General features: G+C 41.8%; 1 protein-coding gene across 1 annotated transcript in view; it reads right to left on the minus strand.

The window, feature by feature from the left end:
* The window catches only part of PCNT (pericentrin), an 83,024-nt gene that overhangs the window by 13,456 nt on the left and 47,546 nt on the right, over positions 1–22,022 (minus strand). The window contains 13 exon segments of the mRNA XM_010149762.1: positions 1–23; positions 680–875; positions 1,886–2,083; positions 4,193–4,347; positions 4,786–4,891; positions 5,816–6,334; positions 11,044–12,165; positions 12,432–12,599; positions 13,199–13,351; positions 14,676–14,846; positions 18,485–18,712; positions 21,431–21,451; positions 21,938–22,022. The exon segment at positions 1–23 is cut by the window's left edge and continues 12 nt beyond it; the exon segment at positions 21,938–22,022 is cut by the window's right edge and continues 5 nt beyond it. Of these exon segments, the coding sequence (XP_010148064.1) occupies positions 1–23; positions 680–875; positions 1,886–2,083; positions 4,193–4,347; positions 4,786–4,891; positions 5,816–6,334; positions 11,044–12,165; positions 12,432–12,599; positions 13,199–13,351; positions 14,676–14,846; positions 18,485–18,712; positions 21,431–21,451; positions 21,938–22,022 (3,145 nt within the window).

Raw genomic sequence — 22,022 nt, forward strand, 5'->3', positions numbered from 1 at the left:
AAGCTTATATTCTAATAATTCAACTACGATAAGAAAAGGTTAACAGTTATTACAGAGAATTTGACATTACCAGTCACACTGACTAAACTAGGGGTGGGGTGGGGGAAATTCAGCTGTATTGAAGTGTCCCTGCCTGGAGTATTCACTTCTTTTCAAACATGAGATGAACCCGCAGACACACGCACACGCATGCTACAGCTCTGCTGCTGGTGGACCAGGCAAAGTGAGAAACACAGGAAAGCTGGGTGAGACTACGAGAGCTGCTGTGACATCCTCTAAGTAACCTGTTACTAAAGGATTCTAAACCCCATACCAAACCCATCCATTTACTAGCAAATGTATATATTTAGACTATCCTGAAAACCAACAAGGGTATTTTACTGTCTTTGATGAGTTTTCAGTGTGTATACACTATTTACCAGAGTCACCCTTCAGTTCTATTATTCTTGGTTATTTTAAAGCATCTCTTTGCTTTTCACAGGTTTTTCTTAACTACTAATTTTAAAAAGAAGAATTCCTTCCTGTGCTAAAATCATAGGAAACCTGAGAGCGTTCGTAAAACTGAAGGATTGTACAACATTTGCTTCTTCGTAAGACAATGGGTTCTGCCTTTTATCTTCTAGGCAAAAAGGACAGAACTGACATAAAGGCCAGCTAACAAGAACTTGGAGATGACTACCTTTCCTCCGAAGGTGGTATTCTTGTTTGCTCCCATGATTTTCTGCATTGGTAAGGGCTTCCTGTAACTGGTGCAGTTTCTCCTGGTTCTGAAGATGCGTCATGCGTAGCTGAGCTCTGAGGTCCTGTATTTCAGAAAGCAAGCTCTTCCGGTCCGAGGAGAAAAGGTGCTCCTCAACCATCTGCTTCTGCTCCTCCTGAAAACGAACCAAGTCCTATCAAACCTCTAAGGCTACCCCCGTATTTTCTACAAGGACAAACCCGAGACGAACCTTTGCAATACAGGTTTTATATGGTAGTAACTTCAAATGACAAAGTTCATCCTTCATATTAATTAACAAAGGAAAACCCCACTTCAGTAGCTTCCACGTAGAATAATAGATACCAATAATAGTTTATACATAATAGTTACCACAAACCATCTGGTCTGAACCTGAAAATAAATATTATCGTCAAAACCTTCCCAAACAGATTCAGAGTTGGCTCAATATGCACCCTTTGCAAGAGAAGGCTGGAAAGGTCTAGATGGAATTCTTCCCTTGGCCCCTTTTTATCAAATATTTCCTTCTCACTAGCAGAATCTTTCTGGATGCCACCTAAAATACTCCACAGGCTTTGTAACAAAATACACCAAGTTTGAGAAAAATGGCACCAGGACATAGACTATAAAGCCACGCAATCTGGATTTAAGCACAAGGTAAGATTTAACAACGGAAGTAATAAATATGTAAACACCACAAAAAATACAGGGGAATAGAAGTGATTTATGAGCATAACACTTTCAGAGGTTTTCTTACTTGTTGTTTCGTTATATACTCCAGTTTTTCCATTAATGCGCCTTCATCACCAAACCCAGGATTGGAGAAGTGAGACTTCAAGTCAATTTGCAACACATTCCTCTCCTTCTCGAACACGCTCTGTACCGCCTGCAGAAGTTCTCCTCTCCAGTCAGCAGCAAAACCTGAATGTTCCTGTTAACAAATTTGTTTTTTTTTTTTTTTTTTAAAAAAGGCATCTCTCAGTCTCTAACCCACTGCCTTTCCTGTCATTACTGTGTAAGAGTATGCCTAGCTGTTAATTAAACACCTTTGGTCTGCTTAAAAGAGGCCTGTTTGCTCCTCGTAGAGACATACACACACACACTATGGAACACCAACTCCATAAAAAACTGGTTACCTTGCTTTAGAGGCAATTTTTATTGTCATACCTTGTCTCCTCTATCTGCCACCTTGCTAAGGTAATCTTTCAGCGACTGTATAGCATCCAGCAAGGCTAAGCCCTCCTTCTGCCAGCCTTCCATCGCCGCCCTGCTCTGATGAGCATTTTTCAGCTCCCTAATACCAAAGGGATGTTCTGACAAAGCCAGTATTTTGCGGCTCTCCTCATATACCATCTTCAGCACAGTCTGAGAAGGAAAAAAACCCAATAATGCATATTAGGAAATAGGCATCAGGATCCTGACAGCGTAGGAATAGGATGGGGTAGCACTAGATGACAACATCAGGAGGGCAGTCCAAGGCTGCGGTACAAGGGCACGCAGGTCTGCCCTGCTACTCGGCATGCTTCATAAACTACGTGCGTGTACGTGCACAGACACACACAGAGTGAGCCAACAGTTATCAGAGAATTAGCACCTCCTAACAACTGAGGTCAGTATTTAAGAATACAGTGCCCTGTGTTCTGAAATCCTGTATTCACAGTGTTCAAGTACCAATGGCAACCTGGGCCAGTCCGTTTCACTGCTGTCTACATCAACCGCTAATATGCAATTAAGCCCAAGGGCTGTACTCTTATCTTTGCTGTTTCTCAACTACTTAGCTACCTTTCCTGGGCATAAATTCAACACTATCAAGTCTGAAGCCATTTTAATAAACTCCAGTGATGCCAGAAAACTGAATTACATATTTAGACAACCTTGGCTTAATTTAGCAGATTATTTTGGGAGATGTTATTTGTACATAATCACTTAATAATTTACACAGTGGAAATTGTTTCCTCTGACATTGTCAGGCAAAATAATCTCTTCTAAATAAATTCCCTGTTCGCAAACTATTACATCATGCACAGATGTTTCCTGGTCTCTTTTCACGGAAGGTCACTGGAGATTTAAGTTCTACATACATCTCATCAGGAATACTCCAGCCTCGATGTGGAGCTGTTCCCCACTGCTATTCACTTTAGCAACAACAATACAGAGTACTTGTCTTTAACTCTTGATATTCTTTGTACGTTGAGTGTATCGCCAGCCACACAGCCAGGCTTTCACCTGTTCGTCTCCTTGGCCTTGGACCCCTTCCTCTGACTGGGAGCACAGAGAAGAACATCACCTGTGCTCCTAATCCTTTTAACGTTGGTCCGAGGTCATACAGTCTCTTTTGATGGTTCCAAGTTGCCTTGTTAAAAGTATTGTTAGACCCTACATGGAACAGTAGGAGCAGATGACAAACTGTAGGGTTCACCAGGCTTGGCAGCCTTCCAGCGATGGCAGGAATACAAGCTCCTGGTAGGCACCAAACTTCCCTAGAGAAATTGTCTGGATGGCAAATGGGTGCTTCAGTGCCTCTCAGTAAGGATTCTCCAATTACCAATACTTCACATGTTTTTCTGGTGGCCCTGGCTCTAATGCGCGTTTGCGGTTGCTTCAACTTTCCATGGTTGACTTTTCCTGGGTCATGACAGTCACTCAATGTCCTCTTTATTCTCCAGCCCCAGGGTGTGATGGCTGTTATGGAGGGGCACTGCCGAGGATGGGGGAAGGTTTGTTCTCCTGCCCTGAGCAGAGATGAAGATCCAGTCTCCTTCATCTTATGAGTTACTGGTGTCAGTCAGCTGGAGTTGGAATTCAGGCTCACCCTTCCCTTGCACAGCCTTCCGGCACTGCATAGATCTCCCTTCAGTCTGATGAGCAAGCTGAAAGAATCTGCTAAACATTTTAGGAGGCAGCATTCACCGTCCAGGAAGTATTTTCTTCTAGCTTCTTCTGACTCAAGTTTCCAGTATTCAAACTCCCTGTAGCCTACCCCGCTTACGCATGTGCTGCTCACCAGCCTCACAGGTGAGATGATGTAGAGCACTGCATTTCTCCCGTGCTCCTTGAACTGACTGCAAAAGATCCCTCCACATCTTGCGGTGGTTTTTCCACAGCTCTCCGCCACATCAAAATGAGAAGAATAAGCAGGGGAGCACAACGTCAGCTAGCTACGCTCATTTACGGAACAGCTTTGTGTAAAGCCTCCGAGACAAACCCGCAGATCAGATCAATCCGTCCTTGCACCGCCACGCTCTGGAACATCACCAGTGCTGTCCTAGCAAAACTCTTTCAATTCTATCAAGTACAAGCAAGACAAATGTCAACAAATTTGTCATGAGAGACACAAAAGTCACTCAAGAACTTGAAACCATTACAGAAGAGTTTGCAGTGTAAAGGTAGCAGCTAACTCCCCTTTGTATTAGCATTTCATATTTGCTGTTTCAGTTCTAATTTGCTGGTATGCATATATTATTCATATATTACCTTCAGCTGTGGTGAAAGTGTTTCCTTTTCTCTCACCGATTCCATAATATCTGGAAACATTCCACGGTACCGCAGATAAGCCAGGAAACCAGCATCTAGGTGGTCTGATGTTTGTAGCTCCTGCTTTAGCTTAGCTGCCAAATTTGAGCTGATATCTGAAGAAAGAGAGCGCCCACAGCCCCACGAGCATTACAAAGGTGAAAAGATCTTGACACCAGCGTAACTGCTTGCCAGATAACCATGATTTCTTACTCTAGTAAGAATGCAGGGTCAGCTGAAGCTAGCTGGTTGAGACATAAACAAACTTAAACAAGGACAGTGGTTGTAAGGTGCCTTCAGCACCAGAGAAAGTGTTGTAGTTAAGTCACAAGCCTCTAAAACCCCATGCTCCCTTTTCAGTATATAAGGATGAAAAGGTAAAAGCAGACTTCCACTAGCACAAACATACAAGCTTTCCTAAACAAAGAACCACCCGAGAAAGGCATAGCTCTCAAATAAAAGACGTACAGTAAAAGAAAATGGGAGAAAGAAAACGTAGTATTTTTGTACTCAAGTTAACAAAAGATGAAAGGAATCTACAAAGTTAAACTTACTGCTGCCATATCCATCGCTCAGCACATCTAAGGCAGATGCTCTTGATGTTACATCATCGTGTAACTCAGGAGGGCTTAAAGTTAGATTATCAGTGTCTCCCATCTGCTGGGAAATAATTTTTCACATTAATTTAGTTTTCTGGATCCAGCTGTAGTTTCCTGCATTTGTAACAACTTCATAACTAGTGTGCAGATTTTACAGATGCCTCCTTAACCCCAGTGGCAGAGATAACTACCCTCACGAATGCAACACTGGTGCTCTTGGCTACCCATTCCACCTCATTTTTTTCTCCCTTTCAATAGTCTTAGGAATCGGCCACGTATTTATAATTAATTCCCCTTCAAGAGCAAGGCACAAAAATTTACAACTGAAGATGAATTTTGTGAAGTACAGACTTTAGCTTCCTGTGAAACAACACAGACACCAACATAAAAAATTGTTCCGTTAAAAAGAAAAACCTCTATTCCCCAATTCTGAAAAGTGTCTTCTAACACTCAATGACAGACATCTGTAAGCAGAGAACTGCTATGGTGAACTGAGTACGACGACAGCAAAAAAGGTTTTACTTCACGTGCAAGCAATGGAGCTATTACTACAAATTTATCAGGTGCACCCGCGTAGCATCACTGCAGAAGCACCAGGAGTTCAAGAGTCCTCTCAACACATCTTCTGAGAGCACAAGAGCAATACCCATGTTTTTACTGACGCTGCATCAGCGGTGTTTAGATGTGCAGGACACAAGGCCTGCTGTAGGCCACTTACTTCTCAATTTTAGGTTTTGGAAGACTGTTTTCAATTATTAGGAACAGTGGTAAGCAGTGTTTTAACTGTTTTAACAGTGGACAGAGTTTGATCCACTGACAGTGAGAGTGGAACTAGTAATCTACACCCAGAACATCACTAGTCCTATCCCTCTCGGTTGAGTAAGTTTCTACTACTTGGAGCCAACAGCTCAACAGTGATCTGAGGGGGACAGAACTCAGCAGTCCTGTTTAATTAGAATGCAATCAGACATGAGATGTCACCTACCATGATCTTCTCCATATCTTGGTCATCATCAACAGAGTACGTGCTTTCAGAGGACGCTGGAGATTTTCTATCTGCTCTCACTGCTGCTTCCTCGCTGCCGTTTTCATCCGGGTTAGAACATCCCAGCACTACAGAATTATCATCTTGCATGGATGACCTGGTGTGCATCATCTCAAAATCTGTGCTTTCAACTTCCGAAAAGGGCGTCAGATGAAACACTGGTTGAAGGTCCATGCTTATATTTTGCTTTCTCACAATCTCAGGTGAGCCCCATGAAGCCATATCTGCAATGAAGTTCTGGAAGTCTTTCAAAGTGTCTTTGCCTGTGTTCAAATTGTGTTTTGGAGAATCAGGAGTTTGACGAATTTCCAGCGTTTGCTGGCAATGTTTTTTCAAACCTTGCTCCTCTTCAGAGTTGTTGATCATATCCTGAGTCAAAATATTTTCTTGTGATTGCTTCATCTGAGCTTTTGGTTGTATACTGTGAGTCATCAAGTCAAACATAACTTCATCTTTTTCCTACAATGAAATAACAGTGGCATTTAAATAATTTTACAAGAGGAAAAGCATACATTTAAAAATAGCTTCTTAAATTTAGTAGTCATATCTATTATTATTCTCAGGTTTTATGTATAAGTGATCTGACACTTCAGTATATTTTATATGCAAGCTAACCAGGCTTTTTAACAAGCATATCATCAATATGAGTGGGGGGAAAAAGAAAATCTGTTCAGTAAGCAAACGTGTTTCCGCAGACCTGACTTCTGTATCAATTAGGGAAAAAGGATAATCATAGAATCACAGAATGGTTTGGGTTGGAAGGGCCCACAAAGACCATCTAGTTCCAATCCCCCTGCCATGGGCAGGGACACCTTCCACTAGACCAGGTTGCTCAAAGCCTCATCCAGCCTGGCCTTGAAGACAGCCAGGGATGGGGCAATTCTTGTAGCTGTGTAGACAATCTTCCTACTTTCAAATAAATAAAAATAAAATCCTCTTGCTTTCCTAACTGGACCAATCTCCTGAACTATCTTAAGGGATAATTCCTGACCCAGGGCACGAGGAAGAAATGGTTAAGTCATCTACAGGCAGTTCCTGTGCTCGCCATTCCAACACAGGAGACACTGTCGACCATCTACTTCCAGTCACTGGAGGGAAGAGCACCATGGATTCACACGTCCCATCATGTGGACACACAGCAGCCATACATACCAACACGCTTTATCCTAAACTTTGGTAAGGCCATTTTTAGTATTTCTTTTTAAAATTATCTTTCCAAGCACCAAACAACAGACTTTTGTTTCTGCTGATCAGCAACACTGCAGATCAGTTCTCAAACTCTGCCTCTGTAAAAGCAGATACACTGGGTCAGACCAAAGTCCTTCTACCCAACCACCATCTCTGACAGGGGCCCGGAGGGAAACACAGCTAGCATGGACACAACAGGCATCCATCTGCCTTTGCTTTTGTGATCCTTGCACATAACTAGCTATTTTCCAGCCTGAGGGCTTGGATATCTGAATGGCCACAGAACCTTTCCAGCACCTTCCCCACAGTGTGAGGGCATGGTCGCTGACCAGCCCAAGGCTAGACCTCCACCTTCAAACTCCAGAGACATCAGAATAATGCCGGTGCTGAGCCATGGAGTATGCGGATACATCCCCACTCACCTTCCTACAAGGGCCCTCATTTAGCCAGAATTTCAATAGAAAGAGCTCTCTTCCCTTCCCAAGGCCTCCCTTCAGAACTTACTGTTCTTTTCCTATGACCGTAATGCTCCTTTCCACAAGCTGGTGTGTCACAGACACCACAGGAAGGCTGCTGTTGCAGAGCCACTGCTCCAACAAGTCCCACGGCTTGCTCCAGAAGTCAAGAAGTTAAACCTTCTTCGTGTCTTCCAGCCTGTAAACCTGTTACTCACTCCACCTGGAGGCTGGCATCCAAGTGGAATATCTCTGAACCGCATCATGAAAACACCTTTACCCTCATCCTAATAACCGCAGGGATCCAGCATGGTAGGACTTGCCACTGCCAAGAGATTAAGGAACCCTAAGGCTAGTGCCCAATGCACTGCAATTCCAGGCCTTACCCATGCCATTAATACAGACACTCTTCAGGGAAAAGACAGCACAAGTGTGCTTATGGCAAAGGCTGTGCTGCTTCCATGGCAGAAGGGAGACTCCAGAACACACATCTGAGCATGCCAGGCTGCAGCTTCTCTTCTGATGTCTCCACAACTTATGCGAAAGGGTTTTCTCAAACCCTTCCCTTCCCCACCTGCACATCAGGAATTTTTGGTTCCCTGGTTCTGTGCTTCCCACTCCGTTTTACTGCCACCATCCCGAGGCAGGTTTGACAGGACTAGAACAACCTTCCTGCAAAGGAGCCCTGCCCAAGAGCAGAGCTTTGCCCCGTCCCTGCACAGCCGTACCTCCCCAGCAGTCCAAGGTCTACACGTCCCAGGCCAAGACACAGTCAACATCTTCCTGTTGGTCAGTTCTTGGTTGATTTTTCCATCACTTCATCTAAGACATTTTAAGATAAATTATGCTTTTGACCTCTTATATTCTGTGGCTGTCTACATGATGCACTGTTTGAAAAGATATAGTGGTTTATTTTAAACCTTCCATCGTGCAAATTTCTTGTCCTCTTCCATACCACTCGTAAGACACAGTGAATTCTCTCATTCTAGACCATCACCTTGATCCTTTAGTGTTAACCATCCCCTGCTTAGCTGGTGAGTCCTTGCCTGTTTTAAGCCTAGTGCTAGCTGCAAGTACTTTACCCTTTTAGCAACTCCTCCAGCTTTCATTTCAAAACATTTCCTAATTTTCACATTTTTCCAACTTTTGAACCCAAGAGTAAATGTAGAGTAAATTCCTCTGCTCCTCTAACAACGCTGCATTTGTTTGTGTTATGTTCACTACTACACAAAGGCTCCTCACTGTTAACAATGGGAACCAACTCTCCTTCACTATCCAGGGTTAAGGAAAGAGCTGCTTCATCTCCTGCAGCTTTTCTGCCTCAGTACTCCAAGCAGCAGTCATTTCTTGTCCTCTGGATGTTCTGTATCTTGGCATTTAGCTAATCCAATCCAGAACAACAGAAGTACCGAACTGTTATTGCCCCCCTTCTCCAGCTCTGAGGCTCACGGTCACGATCTTGCTCAGATTGAGCAATCTAAACCAAATATTGTACTTTATCGGGATGAGCTAGATCCGTAGGAAACTGTCTACTGCCACAAACACCTGAAGACATGATAATCTACTTAATTTGCCTCAATGCCATCTTTACAATTTCTTTTTATTCTGTGAAATGTTTGTAAGCTTTACGTCTCCCTGCATTGTGTTCAAATAAGAAATACTTTTTTATGTGAACCACTTCCATATTCAAATTGATGGTACCTTTTCCATACATTCTTAAGTTGTACCTACAGCAACTATGATTTTAAAGCTGTGTGTGCACCTCCCACTATATATGTATTTTACATGACAAACAGCATAAACAATGCCACTGGCTGAACTCACACACCACATTCTGGTAGTGTAAGCTTGTAATAAATAATAATAATTACTAATAAAGCAGCTGCACTGCTGATTATCACAGTTACTTACGTTCTTCAAACTGCAATCTAGCAATCACTATCTGTATAAGCAACATGCTCCAGCAGACCACCAGACTGGAAGGCAGGTGGCCAAGCCCTGGTGCGGCCTTGTGTACGTACATTCGAAGGTCTGATGTACATCATTCTGCACAGGTCACTCAACACTATTCCCACCTGATCTCTTTTTCTGAGGGATTTCTGAGATGGACCCTTGAAATACAGCATCACCTAGGCAAATGGCACTGATCCCAACTAGCACTTCTAAGCAAATAAAAATACAAACGCCAGTAACAATCACAAGTTTTGCATGGCTACGCTCTTCATTTCTGCTTAAAAAATAAACATAAGTCATTTCCTATCACTTCTTAAAATAAGGAAAGACAGCATTCAAGTATAATTTAAGCAAGATACATACTAAATACATCAATGTAGCTTAAAGATAACACACAAAAGCCTAATGAAACCCCACTCATTACTGAGTACATTTTAAAACAAAGTTTTAACATCCTGTTGTGAATTCTGGGGTATTAAGTGAAACGGAAAAGTAATATGAAACATTCTGTAACATCACAGTAACTCTGCAAGCGGGTTTTTACCAACACTGATACCAAAGCCCAACTTGGAAATCCAATAGTTTCACCTACAAACTATCGTTTCTACCTGGCACTAAAAAGCCACCTCCCCTTCCCACAATAGTACAGCGTCTGTCAGCCTTCTTGGATACACAAGCCCTCTCACCAACACCTATCAACTCTGTAAGCCAACCTTCTAAGACAGTAAGTTGGTGTATGACAGACAACTACAGCTCTCTGAAAAACACGTGCTTCCGACTGCTTTCCAAAACCAAATCATTTAAAAGCTCCTATCAGGTTTTCTAGAACCATTTTTTCCAGATGAGATTCAGAATAAATACAAGAAAGAGTCACAGTAAATAAAGATTTCTAAAAAAATACAAGAGTTTTCAAGTAGTTCTCCAAGACAGCCATAAAGCATGGCAAACCTAGTCCTAGGAGCTTGTGGTGGTTGACCTTGGCTGGCTCCCAGAGGCCCACCCAGCCACACTCTCACTCCCCATCCTCAGCAGATCAGGGGGAAAAAAGTAGTATGTGAAGAGCTCATGGGTGGAGATAAAGTCAGGGATAAGACAGGGATATCACCTACCAAGTACTCTCACAGGCAAAACAGACTTGACTTGAGGAAAACTTATTTTTTGCCATTAAAATAGAGTTGGATGGTAACAAACAAACACTCAAACAGCTCCCTCTCCCTGCCCTTTCCTCCCCAGGGTCAATTTTGCTCCTTCATTCTAACTCCTGTACCTCCTCCCCTGCAGTGTGGATGTCTGCTCTAGGATAGTCGCTTCCATGGGCTGTTTCACCCTTTCCCCCCCCTCACTCCCCACTGCCCATGCAGCATTTTGCCCTTTCTTAAATATGTTTGTGCAGCCGTGCCACACACATGGCTGACGGGTTCAAACTCCAACTGACACCGCAGCTGTTTTTATGCCAGTATTCATCTTCAGCCTTTCTCACAGCACTGAAAAGGATGAACTATAGGACTCTGTGTGACACATAAAATTGGATTATTTTAAAAAAATAATACTATTAAAAACCAAATCACATACCAGGTTACCAGTGGGGGAAGCCACTATTGCAAATGACCGGTCAAGATTTACTTTCACTTCTTCCAATTCCTCCACTCCTTTTTCAAGGGCTATGCCGTTCCCTTCTCTCTGGCAGAACGGCTTGAGAAGGTTAGTCTCGTCAAGGCCACATTGCTCCTTGGGCTTGTACGACGCCAACTGTGAGATAAGTTCACCCCTTTCCAGTTTTAAGGCTTCAAGCTCTTTCACATACGCTTTGATCTGACCTTTCAGTTCTGCAGTGCTACCTTGCAGTTTGTGGATTTCACTCTGATAAGCTGCTACTTTCTCATTCAGTGCTTGCACCTGGAAATCAAGTCTAGAAACTTCTAATTGCAGACTATAAACATCTTGAGCCTGACTTGCATCCCTCTTTTCCAACTCAGCTTGAAGCTCTGCTGCCTTCTTTGTTAAGTACTGCAACTCGGTTGTGTCAGCTTCTCTTTGATCTGTCATTGCCTTTATTTGATTATCTTTCTCTAGACTATTTGCTTCCCTTTCTCTCACTCTATCTTCAAGTTCCTGAATGCGAGAAGTCATTGCCTTTGCTTCAACGTCCCTCTGGGAAACACGTGTTCGGCAAAGGCCATACTCTTCCTGAAGTGCACCGTACTGCATTCTCAGAGCGGTCAGCTCTGCAACATGCTGCTCTGAGAACTCTCGTAGTTTTTGGCATTTTTTCTCCAAAATTTCCACTTCCATTCTGAACTGTGATTCCTTCTTTTCCAGCTGCTGCTGCACAGCTTCTCTAGCAGCTGAGACAAGCTCTAGTTCCTCCTGAAGTTCTCTCACTTGGGAGAGTAGCAGTGTGTTTCTTCTGCTGGGATCAGTATCACCCTGACAATCTCCCAGTTCCTTCTTCAACTCATTCTGAAGGTTTTCCACTGGCTGTCCCAGTGGAAGCTGATAGAGATCACCCTGATTGTCACTAACTTCATGACACACTGGTCCAAACTGTGCCAGATCTTTTTGAAGCTTCTCAATTACCCCATGGAGTTGCTCTACCTCTTCATCTTTGTCCTTACGCAGCCTTTCCTGGTCACCACGAAGGTGTTCCACAAGTGATCGGAGTTCTTCAATTTCAGATTTTTGGTCTTCCACAACCTGAGCAAAAAGATAAGGTCTGAATGTTACAGTATGTAGGCAGAATTACTGTTGCACACAGACATTAAATTACACTTTTCTTCTGAGTCATGCAGGCATCAATTACACATTTAACAGCAGGAAGAACTGCACACTTCAGCTGGCAGCTACTCAGAATACTCTCTACTTTCCTAAGAGAATTATCAAACAGATTTCATTTACAATAAGATTCTGTACCCCTTGCCTCCCCAAAAATCAAGCAATGCACACACAGTCAGTAGTCTTACTTTATTCTTCAGAGTATTCTCTAGCTCGTGCTGGAGCCTCTTCAGCTGCTCATTCAAGTGATCGATTTCTTGATTCTTTTCTTTAAGCAGTGATTGTGGGAATGAAAAAGCTGAGGAATTGCTAATACCCGGGTTCTCGTTTTGCTTCACATGAAGTTTTGTTAGATCCTCCTGATCAGAAAAAAAACAGTAATCTCATTAGAATGGACTTACTTTCTCTGCCAGCGTAATGGCAGAACAGAACTATGGGCTATATTTCTATATTCTCCTCCTCACTACAGCGTTAAAGAACTCAAAAACACAGCTACAGCTACTTTGTTTGGGTTTGTACAACTGGATTAGATCGCTACAACATTTCTCAGCTTTCAAGGTAAGAGATGCATGCTCTAGTCGCAAGACTGACAACCAACCAGTTTTCCAATCTGTATGATTTGCTGTAGCTGTCGAGGTCAGGAATGCACACAAACTGCAGTGTTTGCTAAATGACAACCCTGTAGTTCATTCATCATCTGTCAAGGCTACAAAAAAGCTAAGCTGTTTATTTAAATCAAATGGCTGTAGAAGACAACGCCATGAGCATTCATCTGGAGTACTGGGGGGGTTTGTTCCACGATATCCAGCATTAGCCTTGTAACAGTAATGCAATATTCCCTTGACAAGAGAAAAAACAACCTAGGTATCTGTTTACAACATCACAAGGTGAAGACACACTCAAGAAAAGAGGTTTCAAGTTTTACCTGGCGCACGCTAAAGCTACGGAAACCTACCTTCAAGTGTGCGTTCTCCAACTGAAGCTGGCTGATGCTGGAAGTGCTAAGGTTCTTTTGCATCTCTAACTGCAAGTTCAGCTGCAGTATCTCCTCGGTTTTACCTACCAAATTAGCTTTATATTGTTCTAGTTGGTCTAACAAGCTTGCAATCTAAAAAAAAAAAGAAAAAAAAAAAGAGAGCTAGAACTTCATTTATCACCTTATTAATGAGAGCAAGTAACTTCAGAAAATTCTGATTTAAACTATCTCTAATCAATCTGCATTAATAAAATACTTGAGACATCAAAAAAGAGCGAGCAGCTAGAATTCCAGCTCCTCAGCTGCAAAACCAAAGTATTGCAAAGGTGGTGGTTTTCTATTTTATTAAATAAACCAAAAGATATACCATAACAGCTACTTTACTGTATGTTCTGAACAACGAAGGCTTGACAGATGTAATTTGATGTAACAATAGGAGACATGTTAGTAGCTGATTTCTAACGTAACCACAAGCAGTTAACATAATCACCATTCTCCACCTCCTAGAAGATAGAAATTAGCACTCCTGGGCTAATCCCAGTAACACAGCAATCAAAAATGTTCTGAGCACTGACTCCTTCAAGCTGTAGAAGAGTTAATAACTACACAATTCTCTGCCTGCAGCTGTTTAAAGCTTGAGAGCAAAGAGGTAGTTGGAAACACCGGGATCTTGCCTTAATGGGTAGCAATGCATAGAAACTTTGAGAATGAAAAAGGCTGAAGTCAGACTTCAGAAGAGACATGGAACTTCCACCTGGAAGAAATTAGTTTTTATTATCTTGAAACAATGGTGTACGATTAACTGGAGGGTCACCCACATTGTTCTTCTGGGCACATCCTAAAATGGACTGTATGTTTGTGTATTACAGATACTATCATTATTCTGTAATATCACATAAACATCCATCGTGGGAGGTGTCTGTATCTGTGCATGTAAAGCCAATTAAATTTCTAAATAACGTGACCAATTACACTGCATTTCAGCTTAAGTTTGGCACAAGAACTCATTGCTAACATTCTCTGCTTCACAAAATAAAACAGGTCCGATGACACCATTATGGGTAATTGTCCCTTCTGTTCTTAAAGGAATTATCACTCACTCTCAAAGTCAAACAAAAATGCCTCTACTTTCCATTCCACTTCAACTTTGGAAGGAAAGGAAAATCAGTCTACAACAGATTTTGATCAGTCAGTGTCAAAGTTGATGTGAATCATCACAAGAGTTTCCAGTGGGAGGGGAGATCGACGGACAGGGGAATGACAAAACTGAACAAAGCAAGAAAAAGGAAGGTCAGTTAGCACCAAAGCAGAGAGCATGCTGGGTGAGAAGGTACATGTACTGCATTAGTCACTGGGTTTTTGAATGGCTGAAATTCCCAGCTATCAGTCTGCACAAAATGTTCCTGCAATTACACGAGTGTCTCAGAGGTTTACAGGACCCTACCAAAACTCTCACCTCTCTCTCTTTTATCTGAAGTGCTTCCTGCTCTGCTTGTAACTGCTCCTTCAGCACTGGGGCAGAACCGCCGTCCGCTGGTACTCTGTGCCTCGCTTCATCCAATTTAGACTGTAGGGCAGAGATCTGAATCAGATTATTGTACTGTTGCTGTTGTAAAGCCTCTTTATCCTGCAAAATATTTTTTTTGGAATTTTAGAATTAATTGTTGTCTATATACATACCCACCTAACCAGAATAATCCTGCCAAAATACTTCATGATCCCTGACAAAACCCAGAACAAGAAGAAAAGTGCATAACCCCCATGGCCTATAAGGAGATAGGAATGCAAAACAACCAAATGTGTTAGCACATTTAAGTTTTTACCCCTTTATTTTTTCTAACCCAAGTTGAACAACTTCTGAAAATACAGCATCAGTGGTATATCATACTTTCTCAGTTACACAGCATTTTATATGTTGAAGAACCTAAACAGCTTGTTCTTGTAGCCATTTCCAAATTTATGATGATACCATATATTTGCCAAGCTCGATTTAAGAGATGAGAGTTTTGGATAGATCAAAAACCTACTACAAACACATCACGTGAAGTCAGAATGTGAAACACCAGCACCAAGTTTCTGTCAGTTCTGTGGTCTGCCATGCTACTACAGTTTTATTTATTTCATTTAAAGGCTTCTCTTTTGGTCCTCTGTCTTTGACAGTCCTTCTCAGGAGTTGGGTCAGTCCAAGGAGGAAAGCTGCACTTGGGAAGTCACCCAAACAGCAAGCTTAGAGATCTGTACTTAATACAGTAAAGGAAGGCTGGGCAGTAACTGCCTCTGCTGTTCAACACTTACCCTACCATAGCTCAAAACACATACCTGTAACAGAAGGGTTATTCGAGACTCATCATATGATTTGACAAAAAAAAAATTCCTAAAATTTGACTATCTTTTCTCTCATCAAAGAGAACTAAGACCCAGATTACACAGATAGCATCTTCTGATCTTAAAATGAAAGAAGCATCAATTAAAAACTAAAAGACAAAGTTAACCCTGTATCGCACTATCAAAACAGCATGCCCAAGAGCAGGTATTTAACAGAGTTGACCAAACCTTCACTTTCATGCTGATTTTGAGCCCCCAGCCGGTTCCCACTGGCTTTCTGGCCGGTGCTGGGGGCAGCACAGCGGATAGGAAATTAGAGGGGAGACAGCCAGTTAGGGTACAAACCTGTGTCATTCACACCTAATATCGCTGGGAGGATAAAAACCCACATGTAATAATTATGAAAGCATCACCTGTATGTTTTCTGGGTAGGAAACGCCTACCACAGATAGATTTTGGCTGTCCTGAAGGGGAAAAGGAGAACTCTTCTGGCCATCACAAGAAACCTGTGATATTAATCTGTCCTCAGGTGTCCTGCTGCCATACGTGAAAGAACACATATAACTACACCCAAGCAACAACAGAGCCTTTTTTTGGTTTATACCAACTACAAATAAGACCTTACCCGCACCATTTTAAAGCTCATCTTGAACACTGACAAAAACCCTCCAGTAACCGTGTCAAACCCAGACTCCTGCAGAACTGGGCTGCCTTACCTCAGACTTGTCTGCGTTTACTGGACAGCGGAGCTGCAAGTATGCCGTAGTGAACAAGGCAAGGCTCCGCACAGGTTCTCCTAACGTTCTCCCGTTGCTACCTGCTGAGTGACCCAGCAAAACCAAGCAGCAACCCAGGCAAAAACCAGAGCTTCACGTAACGCAGCTTCACTCTAAGACTTTCTTCTGGATGCCCATGCAGACATAGTCTAACGGTATCTTCGTTCACTGGTACCAACACCCAGGGGATAGCAGACTCCCAAAATGAGCTAAAGGATGAGCAATCCTCCCAGGACAACCCCAACCAGAAGTGTCAGTGTTAGATCAACAACCTGAACAACCAAAAGGAATTGGACCAGGAAAAATGCAAGACCAGCTCCATGCACATGATGGCAGGAGAAACGGATCAGCTGGCCTTGAGTTCTGTCAGTATTCTTCACAAAAAGATACCATTCCATATTCAACATCACTCTTTCAAGACCTATATCTTCTTAGTGCTGGTCCCTGTTATCTGAAATACCTACACTTTTCATGTGGCAGAGTTTGGGGGACAATAAAAACCCGTAATTGCCATTCACCTCAAGTGTATTTTTACAGAAAAATTTCCTGACACACAATCATTCTTAGAGCTCTGTTGGCACTTATTTACTGCACAAAATTGCCTGAAGATAAGCTATTACAATGCCTACAGTTGGCAAACTGAATAGCATAAACTTATTTAAAGCTGATGATCCTGGGGGCAAGGAGGGAGAGGGGAGGAGAAAAAAAAAAAAACCACACCACCAAAAAAGGCCTAAACTTGGCTTATTTCATATTTTTAAAGAAAGAGGAGTTTCCTGGTACATTCAGGCATCTGTAAGAGTATTCTGAATTTGCATGGATAAAGAAAGCCTGTTTAACAGCAAGCTAAGATTCCACAAAGAAGAGCAACTTGCCAACAGTAGTATGACAGGTGGCATCCACTCCAAGGCAAGCCAGACAGAAAGCTTGTGGGCCTGGCTTTCGTCAGTTTGGGTAAAATCACAGCATAGCTTAAGCTGGGAAAGGTCTAGCTGGTCCAACCTCTGACTCGAAGTAGAACCAGCTTGCTCTGCTCAGGGCCTCAGGTCAGCCGAATTCCAAACATCCCCAAGTCACAGACACACCGCTGCCAGTCTGAGCCCCTTTTTCAACACCTGACTGCCCCCAGTATGACCGTTTCCCCACTGTTTCACTACAACTTCCCTTGCTGCAGTTTATGCTCATATCTTCACATCCTTCCACTGTACACCTCCCAGTCTGACTCCATCTTCTCTATAACCTGATATTATGTTGTTGTAGACAACAGCAAGATCTCCACAAAGCTAAACAAACCCCGCTCTCTCTCAAAAATCATTTGCTCCAGCCCTCTGACCACTCTGATGGTCCTCTGCTAGCCTCACTCCAGTACACCAACATCTTTCTTGTACATGGGAGTCTAAAACCAACCAGCTCTCCAAGTGCAATTTTCCGAATGCCAAATAGATGGCAACAACAGTACCTAATAAACCACGACTGGCCAGTCTCTATCACGTTAGCTGAAGCTAAAAGAAAAAATCGTTCAATATTTTTAAAATGTAAAATAATGGAAGCAAATATTTACAGAATTAGCAATTAAACTAATAAGTTTAGTTCAGATCACGACACTCAAATCTTCAAACTTGACAGACACACCAACAAGACCTAACCAAGGAGAATTGCTGGGAGAAAACGGAAACATTTAGCTTAAGAAGGTAGAAAAGGTTACTCAAATGTTTGGCAAAAGACATTTTGTCTTTTAGACATTTTAGATTTGTGCTAAATGGAATGTAACTCGCAACTCTAAACTGTGATTAAATCTGCAGTAGTAACAAAGCACTGAAAACTATGGCAAACAGATCTGTCTCCAAAGACAAGCTACCAATTAAGATAATACCATTTTAAACACTGTTACTTATTGAAGACCCACGATGTTTGATCATCAGTAACCCTGTCTTCTCCGGAACTTCCAAAGAGCAGCTCTGATCCATGCAAATGTGACATGTCAAAAAGCAGTCACTATAGTAAGTAGGCTTATAACTCATAAAAACAGTTTGTTTGAAATTGTGGCTGGGATACGTGCCATCGATACAGCAGTGTAACTGCCCACTAGGGGCCAGGGGTCGTCTGAAACAACCCTGTAACAGTCCTTGATATCCTCCCATTTAAATAAGTATTTAGAAATTACTTGTTTTAATTCGGTCTCCACTTTCTTCATTTTTTGCAGTTGTTGCTCCAAGCAGTGTATGGTCTTTGAGACTTGGGTACCACCGTGCTCCAGTTCTCGTATCTGTGCCACCAGTTTTTCTATCTCTCTATCACGAGCTATAATTTCTTGGTGTTTTTGCTCCTTTTCTAATAACAGCTTATTGTAATCATCCATCTTCTCTTTTATTTCTGCTTGCAAAGATTCTACCTACATAGAAATCACATTATACAGATATTTAGGCAATGTAGCAAAATTCCAATTGGAAGCAAGAGTAATTTTCTGGCAAAGCAGGTGGAGTTTTACTACTGACTAATCTAGTGCAGAAGTCCCAGATGAAAGTAAACCCAGATGTGGACAGAAGGATGAAAAAGTAACTTTCTGAAACCCTGTTTTCCAAAAGCAGCAGCTCTTAAATTCACATTTGATTACTCTCTCAATATTTGCAGTATTCTAGTGGAATGCTGGATGAAGCCACACTCTCAAGGCTCAGTGGTCATCAAAAGGGGCCTTGTGGGGTGTATGGGGGGGTTTATTGGTCTTTGTTTGTTTAAAATTAAGAAACCCAAAGAGTACAGGAATTATTACTAATAGCACTAGATGTATTTCTGTAACCTCAGAACTCTCTTCCATTACTTCAAGGAATTCCAGTTTAAAGGAAGATAATAATTCAAAGATAAATATGCAACATAATGAACACAGTGCCTGCAAATCAGGGAGGTTCACAGTAGTCAACATACAACAGGTACTCTTCTTTTCAAAAATTGTTTAAATATGATAACGATGTTGTATTAGACCTCACTGAGACCCAATCATGCAGAGCTGCAGGAAAACAGTCACTTGTTCATCCCAGTAATTCACATGAGGGCAAGGCTAGGAGCCCTGGTGGGTAACAGAGGCAGGAGAGAACCAAGTGTGACAGACAGACTACATCGGGAGTGAGGAAGTCATTAAGCACACTGAAAGCAAGCTCAGATAGGAAAGAAATGGAAAACCTTCTAAAGGAGAAATAATTTGGTTAATATCAATGAGTGAGGAAGATGAAATTTTACAAAATAAATGCTTTGTTCGTCGATAAGTATCTGAATTTATGCAAATTCCACTTCAATATTAGAAAATAAAAATTCTTTGTATTAAGACAGAACTTTACATCTTCAAAGTATTGTACAGATATTATTAAAGCAGAAAACACCCTCTAACAAAATACACAGAGAATTAATTTAGTCACATTTATGTAGAGTGTCACAGACTAGTACCAAAAGAAATTACCATGAGACTTTCAACTGCTTAGAGGCACATATACATTTCTTAATTATGTATATATCTTATTCCTTTCTCATCTCATCAGCAGTTAATCAACTGTTAAGCCTAACACAGGCCTTACAGTAATGCTTTTCAGTATAGAAAAATCTTTTAGAAGCCTAATACTTTCTAATGCTATAAAATTTTGGCACCAGAACGCCAAAAACTATGACACTTCACACATGAAAAGTGTGTTTTCTAACACTACAATGCTAGAAAGCTAGTGCTGCAATCCTGTAGCTAAGAAAACACGCTCAGGCCATGCTCTCAGGTGGTGGCTTTCAGCAGCAGCTAGCAGTCTCCACAAAATAATCCCACTCACATATACCTTGAGCCTAGAGAACAGCAGAGAGATCAACTATGAACTTGTTACAACTCTTACATGCAGAAGTTAGAAGTCCCCTTGCACTGATTTGTTTCAGAGTGAGTTAAGCAATTGCTGACATTACAGCTGCATTAAACAACTGTAGAAGAACTGCCTAAATCCTGGCATTTTATTTTGGCCCAGACTGTGTGCATACTTCACCCTACCCACAAATGTCACTTCCTTAGTTCCCTTCCTTGTGTGACTTTCTCCAATTAAGCTTTAATCCTTCCTGAGAAAGGTTGAAAAAGTTCCAGCAGCCAGTTTTACTTTTTTCTGATATTCCTCTTCACTAAGCCACAAGCACACTAGTAACTTAACTGTCACCCAAAATCTTTGATAGAAAGCAAGCTGTGGTCTTAACAGTATGACGTGTTTTGAATAACCTGACATACATCCTTTGTGAATCTGTATGCCCAAGACTGCCACAGAGGTATATACCTTCTGGGTACAAACAGGTCTTCTGCAAGTCACGTAGCCTTCAAAAACACTCTCACTTTGTCACAGTGTAAATATTATGCAGGCTATGTGTGCGATGTACTCAGAAAATCTTAATGCCATATCACACAATGACAGAGTGGTTTGGGTTGGAAGGGACCTTAAAGACCATCCAGTTCCAACCCCCCTGCCATGGGCAGGGACACCTTCCACTAGACCAGGTTGCTCAAAGCCACATCCAGCCTGGCCTTGAACACTTCCAGGGATGGGGTGTCCACAGCTTCTCTGGGCAATGAATATAATGGCATTCATGCAAATGAGAAGCCAAGACTGATGCAGATTGACTTCACCCTACTTCTTAAGCAGCCCTAACAAAGTCCTGTCAGGGGTTACAGAAGGTCAGTGAAAATCAGGTACCCTCCAGCATGGAAAATCCACTCTATCAAAGACTCTGTTGTTCCTGCAAGATTTGCTTCTCTAACATTGACCTACACAACTTCATAAAGTGGACATAAATGAATAGATGGAACTGCTTCTCCTTTCATGCCCAAAAGGTCTTCCACAGTAAGTAACTTGTCTGCAATACAACTGAGCAAGAAGCCAGGAGAATGAAGCACTTGTGTACAGGAAGTTAAATCGAAGTCAGTTTCTCACTCCCTGCAAGAATTCTGCCACGCTAAAATATGTATCCTTATCTCCGAGTCAAAGCTGAAGCAGCCTTGACATATCAAGAACAGGAAAAAGGGCCAAAGCAGATCTAAACAGAAGGGATTGAAAAGAAAAGGAAAGAAAAGTTTAAGAGGTGTTCATGCTGTTTTCCATACCTGTAGAAGCAATTCATAGTTCTGTATAATGTTCATTTATGTGGAAAAAAACCCCAAACACAAAGGAAAAAAAAAAAAGAAAGCAAAAGTTAATCTTTAAAACCAAGCACTAAACAAATGAACATGTAAAAAAAAGACTGATTTACAAACTTCAATAGACAATGCATGCAGACAAATAACATCTCTTATTACAACTGTTATAGCTGGAAAAACATTTAGAACTCAGAAATCATCCCCCAGGTGTGCTCTGTAGAGCAGAGTGTCTATATTGTTATCCTCCTCAGTTAATTTAAATCTGACTCATTGGCTGTGAAACTGTACCGTAACGCACATGCAGTATCGCTCTCCACCTCCGTAATAACCTAAGTACACTCTTGCTGCCTAAACATAGGAAAATCTGCCCTCTGGGTGACAACCGAGAAAAAAAAATCCCCCAAGACAATAAAGGTTTTGGTATTTAACTGAGGTAAACTAACTCCTTGGGCCACTATTTGCGATTTTACTCACCCCATACTCTCTGGGCTCTCCTGAAGTCTGTGATTTTCCTGAGATTTTTAACTGTTCTTCCAGTTTCTGAATTTCCTGCTTAAAA

Source organism: Eurypyga helias, unplaced genomic scaffold (genome assembly GCF_000690775.1).
Source record: "Eurypyga helias isolate BGI_N326 unplaced genomic scaffold, ASM69077v1 scaffold13174, whole genome shotgun sequence".
NCBI classification, from domain to species: domain Eukaryota; kingdom Metazoa; phylum Chordata; class Aves; order Eurypygiformes; family Eurypygidae; genus Eurypyga; species Eurypyga helias.